The sequence below is a fragment of the Poeciliopsis prolifica genome, unplaced genomic scaffold (genome assembly GCF_027474105.1).
Source record: "Poeciliopsis prolifica strain line A6 unplaced genomic scaffold, Auburn_PproV2 SCAFFOLD006, whole genome shotgun sequence".
In the NCBI taxonomy this organism is placed as follows: Eukaryota; Metazoa; Chordata; class Actinopteri; order Cyprinodontiformes; family Poeciliidae; genus Poeciliopsis; species Poeciliopsis prolifica.
The window spans coordinates 3723960-3731998 of NW_026562381.1; the positions used below are offsets into that span (position 1 = coordinate 3723960).

An 8039-nucleotide genomic window follows, 5' to 3' on the forward strand; every position below is an offset into this window, starting at 1 on the left:
TGTAATTATTAAATAGCCTAAATAATTTTTTCCTCCCAGTTTTGAACATTTGCGTTTTGAACCGCCATATTTATTTGCCTGCATTTATCCTTAAAACTGTCCATTCATTTAAAAGTAGGTCAAGGAGCGCCCTCTAGTGTTTAACTGAGCTCTCCCACATGATCAAATTAAAGTGACGTGAATATTTTTGTCACATAACACCACAGGCCCGCGCAGGACACACGCACACACACGCACACACACACACACACACACCTTCCCGGTGTTTAATATTAGATGTGCGTGACCCATCCACGCAGGTCGCTGGTTGAAGAACAGCGAAACCCGGCCGGAGGGTCGAGTTCAGAGTTCAGGCTCAGCAACCAGAGAAATGGTGGTCTCGGTGAAGAACGACACCCGGCTGACCAGTACCCAGAGCTTCCTCTGCTCTGGTTTCGCTGGTTTCTTCAGCAAAACCGTCACGTCTCCTCTGGAAGTTGTGAAGATTAAACGTCAGGTGGGAACTTTTCACGGCAAAGGCGGATTCCTGCAAACTTTTATCGTCATCTACCAGAATGAAGGACTTCGAGGGTTTTGGAAAGGGAATATGGTCTCCTGTCTCCGGCTGTTTCCATATACAGCAGTTCACCTCACCACATACAAGAAGTAAGTTTAGCAGGGAAATATGTAACCATGGGATTAAGTATCGTAAATTACACCTTATTTCATAACTGCTTGTGTAATTATTAATTTATTACTTCACTTTTAGCACACGCTGACTTTGCAAATTGGCGCTATTGTCAATATGGATGAAGCATTTTAACTCGTGTGATGTCTTAAAATTAAAAAAAGGCTGTTTTGTTATTGTTTTGTCGTTTATTTTACATATGCGGAAATACTTCCTGTTTTGACCGTGCGAGACGCAGCCTCTTGTTTCCAGCCAATCAGAAGGCTCCATTTGCTCAGTCGATTTTTAAACAGCAAGTTGTTTCGTTTGCCCGATGTTTTGTCTGGCAGGTTATGAGAGGTTTAATCGGTATTTTATATAAAATATATTCACCAGAAGCAGAAATACAGTACATATATATATATATATATATATATATATATATATATATATATATATATATATAAAATATTTTTGCCAGTGAACTTCACCAGCTTCTACGAATTGAATAAAGTTAATGCAGTGAGTTTAACAAATCGTTTACGTTAGGACTCAAACTTTCATCAGGAATACGTAGATTAATAAGCTAACTATTACACAACTTGTAAATTATCTGTTGAAAAAAGTAACATAAGTTAAAAATAATGGTTGAAACTGTTCAATGGTGAAGTAAAATCTATATTACTACCATAAAATATTTGAAATCGATTAGAAATTGTCATTCTATAGATACACAATTTAAAAAAGAATAGTTTAATATGTTTAAATTTTATTATTAATTTGTTACATTTTATGTTGAAAATGTTCTTTCTTACTTAAATTGCATAATTAAATACTGTGAAATTAGTGTTTTTCTGCAACATGAACAGGAGCTAATTATTATTACTGTGATTTTCTAAACATTTTACAAAATAAATATTAATCACAAAATTATTCAGCTGCAATAAAGAAACGATGTTTCATGTTTAAATAGTTTATGGTTTCTAAAACCTGCTAAAAGGGGAATTCCTGCCTGTGAGACTGAACTGAGGGCAAACAGATTGAAATCACATGTGCTGGGTTACCAGAGGGCAAAACAAACTGCTGATCTCTGACAGCATGGATACAGGGGGAAAAAAGCATTAAGCTGAGCAGTAATCCAGCAAGGAGCAATAAATCCGGCTGGTCATGCTTTATAACACGTGTTTTTGGAATTCCTGGTTTTATAAACATAAGTCATTCACTGCTCACCTTTTCCTGTCCAGAAGATACAACAGCAACTGTTCAGCACTCAAAAGAAACCCTTCCTCTTTTAGCTCGTTTTTTTTTTTTTTTTTTTTTTTTTTTTTTTTTTTTTTTAACTTAAATCATATTTCCTGCTGAAGGTTTCAGGTTATCAGCTTGAAAAGTAAAATACTGAGCATAAACGTCCACAGAATTCATTTTGTTTTACATTTAAGCAGTTGTAGTTTTTGCACCAATATAGAAAGTGTTTAATATATTAAACAAGAGCCACAACACGTCGTAGACAAATAAATAAGAGATTTTAAAACTGTTATTGATTTATTTTAATAATCAATCATGCCATCGGTTTTTCTGAGAATTAATTGATTCTTCAAACAAAAGAACTGGAACATTTTACAACATTTTAACTAAAACACTTAAGCCTTTTTCATATAGCATTGGAAATGTATTAAAAGATACAAATAAACAGATAACATTTTTTTTTGAATAAGACGTAAACATTACCAAAATACAATAAAATAAATGTGACGCAAAAACTGCCACTTGAGGAGTTTTGAGTAAAACATATTTACAGACAAAGGTGTTTTATAATTTTTTATTTATTCAGGAACAATCTGTTGAGACTTATTGTCTCTTTTACAAGAGATATATGTTACATACATCACAAAAAGACAAATGCAAATGAATAAAAAGTGCAAAATGTAATATTTTTTAACAGTTTTTGTTTAACTACTGCGCTGAATAAATTGCTTTTTCAGCAAATTACCATTTTTGAGTCTCCATACTCCAGTTAATCGAATTACTAGATTATTTCAAAGATGATTCATCACTGCTCATTACTGACTCTTGTTTGTGTGCAGGATCGTCCACCTTCACATGGATGAGCTGGGCTTTATCTCCCAGTGGAGAGCCATAGTAGCCGGCGGACTGGCTGGCGTCGCTGCCGCCCTGCTCACGTATCCTCTGGAGGTGGCGGAGACCCGACTGATCGTCCAGAACTGCAGACAGCGGACCTACATCGGTGTAGCTCACACCATCTCAAAGATCTACAGGAACGAAGGCCTGCCTGCTCTCTACAGAGGATTCTCCCTCACCGTTCTGGGTACGCACGCATTTATTCAACACATGCGTCTGATAGCGATTCTGAATCATTTCCTACTTCCTCCATCTTCTCCGCCTGCAGGTGCGGTTCCCTTTTCAGTCGGATGCTATGCGGTTTACATGAATTTGGACAAGCTGTGGCAGGAGCCATCGTTTCGTTTCACTCCTCTGCAGAACTTCATTAACGGCTGCATTGCGGCGGGAGTGGCTCAAACGCTCTCATACCCCTTTGAAACTGTTAAACGGAAAATGCAGGTGGGTAATGAGCAGCTAAACTAATTTAATTTTGTGTATTTTTCCTCCATTTTGTGTTATTTTTATACATTTGTTCATAAACAATATAAATGACAAATTCGCAAAATGAACCCTGCCAACAGGATTAATAGTTTCTAAGAAAACTGTGTCTTCAATGGGTTAAAGAAAAAAAGTTGCATAAATTCACACATAAAAGAGGAACAGAAATTCTTCATTTGAAGCAAAAGTTGTTGCCACAAAGTTTTATAAATTACCTTGTTTCTCTTCATGCTGTTTTTCTTTGTTTAATTACATACAATTTTCAACTAAATCAAAAAATATTCAAAAGAAAAGTGTGACTTTTGTTAAATCTGAAATAAGTAAGAGATTCACTTAAACATTTGTTAGTTTATCACGTTATTTCACTCTTTGTTGTTTTGTTTTGTTTACATTTATAGTAGAAGGATACCAACAAATTTATCCATTTCTTTTTTTATTCTTGCTCTAAAATCCTCTGAAAATGTCTGACTGCTCTAAAGCAAGAAGGCAATACACTTTTTTAAAAAAATGTTTATTTACTGGATATAATATATGCCATCCTACAAACCGGATAAATGGTGATCCGGTTTGAACAATGTAACTAACATTTTAGGCTTAATTTAAAAGTGCGTTCAGCTGCACAGAAAAATACATAGTTAGATTAGATCATCTATCCTGCTCCAACTTGTTGCACAAGATCCTGAGAAGAGGCTTTCCTGCCATAGTTTCACCAGAAGGGGGCAGTAATGACGTGTCCAACTTATTCACTGACCGTAACGCCTTAGAGAGGCCACAGAGGATCTTTACCAGACAGAAAAATAAATATCTGTTTAAAAACATGCCTATAACAGAAGTATTAGTAAAGGTATATTATGTGGAATTGGTTCTGCGTGTTTAATCATCTTTAATTTGCATTTCTGACCTTTCTGGGTTTATTAGGAAGGACACACAGGGAACAATGGTTCTGCAAAGGACTGGGCATTTCATCCGGGTTTCGTCTGCCTATTATTGGCTGCCACAAGGTTTAACAGCAGCTGGGAATGTGAATGTGCCCCAGGTCCATCAGGCTATAGATAAGTTCTCTAAAGATAGACTGTCGGATAGCAGCAGCTCTGAGGACTGTGCATTCCCAGATAATACAACCTATGGCACTTTATTATACCATTTTTATTGAAATGCTTCCATTTAATGAGAATTGTACGGTTAAAAGTTAACCCACTGAGAAAAGATTAAAAAGATGCTTCCAGATGGACAGGGTAATGATTTAAGATGAGCGCTGTACAGTTTAACTTTGTCTTCTTGACGAGTTTAAGTGTCAGCTGCTAATTTCAAGACGCCCACATGTGACCTCAGCAGCCGTAACGCATGATGGCCGCTGGCTGGATGTACGACAGAACCTACGTGAACTCAGAGACGCTGAGGGTGCTAATGGCGGCTCAGGAGGTTAAATATCTGGGAGTCCAGCAAAGTCAGAGGGGAGAAAGTCTGTTGAAGGTGAAATGACGTCTGCAGCATAGAAAAGGCGATAGTGGAGCTTTCTCTGGAGAGTTTTTAAACTTTTTCTCCTTACAAATTTGCTCTAGAGGTTTAAAACTTTAAAGGATACATTTGAGGTTCAGTCTGTGGTTAATCAAACAGAAAACAACTAAAGTTTTGTGGCAACAATTTTTCAGCTAAATAAAAGTAACTGTAGCCTTTTTAAAATTAAATTTTAATTTTGACTTTTTGTTTTCCTGGGGTATAAACACATGAGCCTGTTTCTCTTAGTTACTCCTTCAGAACAGGAACTGAAGGAAAACAGGCTTTGAACAAAGTGACCCAAACCCTGAGAGACAAAAATTCATTAAAGAAAAAAAATCTACTCAGCCACAATAATTAAAATGTTTAAGATACCTGAAAATGTATAAAAAATAAGACTAGATCTGGGGATAATTTTCTTAAATCATCATGCACAGTAAAGTGGAAAACAAAAAATGAATACAGCACCACAAGGCTCTGTACTTGGCCCACTTCTTTTTAGGTTATGTATGTGTGATTAACCTGATTCAGGTTTCCAGGTTTATGCTAATTACAATGGAAAAGGTAGAAAGAGCATCCTAAATAAATACTTAAGTATAAGTTGTTTCACTTCAACGTATTATTTATTTAAGTAAAAGCAAACAGGAAATAACTCAACTAAGAGTAAAAAAAATTGTAGAAAGCTACTTCATTACAGAGTAACTGAATAAAACATCTGATTAAATATTTTACAATAATGTTATTAGACAAACAAAAATAAAAAGCTGTAGAAACCTTTCTATGTAAAAAACTAAAATCAATACATACAATTATGAATACAAAAAAACAAAACTTTTCCAACCAATACACTTTGGGGAATGTCCTGTATGTTCAATCTAAAATGTTTTTGCAACATATCCTGTTCATAAAATTCCACTTTGAGGTGTAAAGACACATATAAACTGCAGAAATAAATATGTTTTCTACATATTCTTCCAAACATGTTTACATTTCACACTTGAAAATGACAACAGAGATGTTTAAAAAACAATCTTGACGTTTTAACTTTTTGGAATGTTACATTTTTCTGCTGACTCACTCATTTTTTTTAATTTCTTTTTCATTATTTTCCCAGGCACAGAGTTCTCGTCTTCCCCATTTTGGTGGCGTTGATGTCCACTTCAGTGGAACGATGGACTGCTTCATGCAGGTTATTAGAAACAAAGGCGTTCTGTCACTGTGGAACGGACTAACGGCCAACATGATAAAGGTGCCTCCATGCTTGATTGTGTCATAGATTCATTTGCTTAGAAAACTGATTTCTGTGTAACAAATAGCTCCCATGTGCCAAAGGAAAGATTTGTAACGCGTGATCTATGCAAAGGCAGGAGTGACGCAGAGTGTCCACTGCAGGAGAACAAGGTGGAACAGCATGCTCCAGTCTCCAATTTCAGCTGCAAATATCATCAGAGCTGAACATTGTTTCACACATGATGATCTAATTTAAAACAAGACCACTTTTAGTTCTAGAGAAACCATCATTAAGACTTAAAAGTGCACATTTGAGGTAATTTAGGTTAAATTTCCTGTCATTTTAACACTAATCAGATCAAAACTCTGTTGTTTCCTCACAGATTGTTCCTTATTTTGGTCTTCTGTTCACCTGCTGCGAGATGTGCAAGCAGATGTGCCTCTACCGTAACGGCTACATCGTCTCACCTCTGAGCTACCAGCCCACGCCGGGGGTCGACCAGAGCCTCGGGCCGTACGAGCTGGAGGAGGTCAGGCGCTACTTGAAAAACAGAAACTTTGGATCAAGGGAGTCGTCTTTTGGGAACCGCTGGTGAAGCTGGAAATGCATCCTGCTGACAGAAAAATGGAGGAAAAATCAAAAACATTCATGAGACCCTCCAAGAGACTGAAACTAGGACTATTTCAAGGTTATATAATTTTTATCTGACAGTATTAAGCATAAATTGTGAGGAATTTGTGACTCCATTATGTAAAAACCTGTGCCTTTGGTGTTGAATATTTATTTTGGCCCCTGTTGCAGTTTTGGCTGCATTAACTTCACATTGTGCCACAGTCTGTTCTGAGGATCACAGACTTTAACTGTGATGAGTGAATCTGAGCGTTATGATTGTAAAGAATCATCGAATGCAACTTTTTCATCCTTCAACAGAAGCAGGCGTTTAAGTGCTGAGACAAATTGTTATTGAAGGAATCAAACATTAAAAATGTTTTATTTTAACAAAATCTAAGTGTTTATTTTTTTATGCGCACTCCAAAAAGATAGAACTGCATCCAAAAGCTGACTTTTTTTAAAAGCAAAAAATGAGTTTAATGTCTTAACAGTTGCATTATGTTTAAGCAAACTCTTTAAATCCTCCTACAATTTCAATGTATGACACAAAGCAATGTTTTATTCCATTATTTTAGCAATGGTCGACCTTCCAAATCCACATTTTATTTCAACATTTTATTACTAAACATGATTCTTTACGAGAAACTGCTACATAAAGATAACTGTGTCCATCTACTCCAAATGTATTTTCGTAATAAAAACTTTGTACATTAAACTATTTATGGTAGAGTCCAGTATGTTCTGTTTGCAGTTTGTCCTCCACCTTGTAGTATTTTAGGGCAACATAACGTACTACATCCTATAATATGGCAAGCCGTCATAACATATATTCATTTTGCAAGCCTGCTAGTTAGTTGTTTGGATATCACTAGTATTTAACCTCATTAAGATCATATTTTATATGATTTTTTTTCAAGAAGGGCTCTAAGTCTGCTTTAAAGTGACTAGAATGCATAATAAATGTATATTTTTAAGTTTTATTTAGAGTTGTAACAAAAAATTAATTTATTCACAATCAAGCCAACATGATTGTCACACACACCTGAAATTTTTGTTCAAGTTTCAAAAATTTCATTTTGAAAGAAAATGATTTTGAAAAATGTCTCTTTTGCATAATTTTGTTGTGTTCCAATTATGCGGTTTATATTGATTATTTTCATTTTGGTATTTAACATACCAAAATTTCCACATATTTAAGTCCATCTGATGATGCATTTTTTAAATATTAAATTGTTGGTGTGTTGAGAAATTGAATAGCTTTTTCACCCAATACTTTTTTTACAACAGTAATTTCATGGATGGCTAGTTTTTACTTTTGAGTTAAAATATGTTGAAGTCGTGCTACTCTCACTCTACCTGACGAAAGAAGGAAATATGAATAGGAAATGTTAAAGTATTTGATAAAATGACCTGCCTTAACAGCTGTGACAGGTT

General features: G+C 35.4%; 1 protein-coding gene across 1 annotated transcript; it reads left to right on the forward strand.

The window, feature by feature from the left end:
• Positions 1-203: 203 nt before the first annotated feature.
• Positions 204-7315, forward strand: LOC129360373 (solute carrier family 25 member 43-like). The gene is made up of 5 exons (XM_055030548.1): positions 204-645; positions 2731-2972; positions 3054-3226; positions 5877-6011; positions 6376-7315. The coding sequence occupies exons 1-5, from the start codon at positions 371-373 to the stop codon at positions 6586-6588; spliced, it is 1038 nt and encodes a 345-aa protein (XP_054886523.1). The 5' UTR covers positions 204-370; the 3' UTR covers positions 6589-7315.
• The last annotated feature ends 724 nt before the right edge of the window (positions 7316-8039 follow it).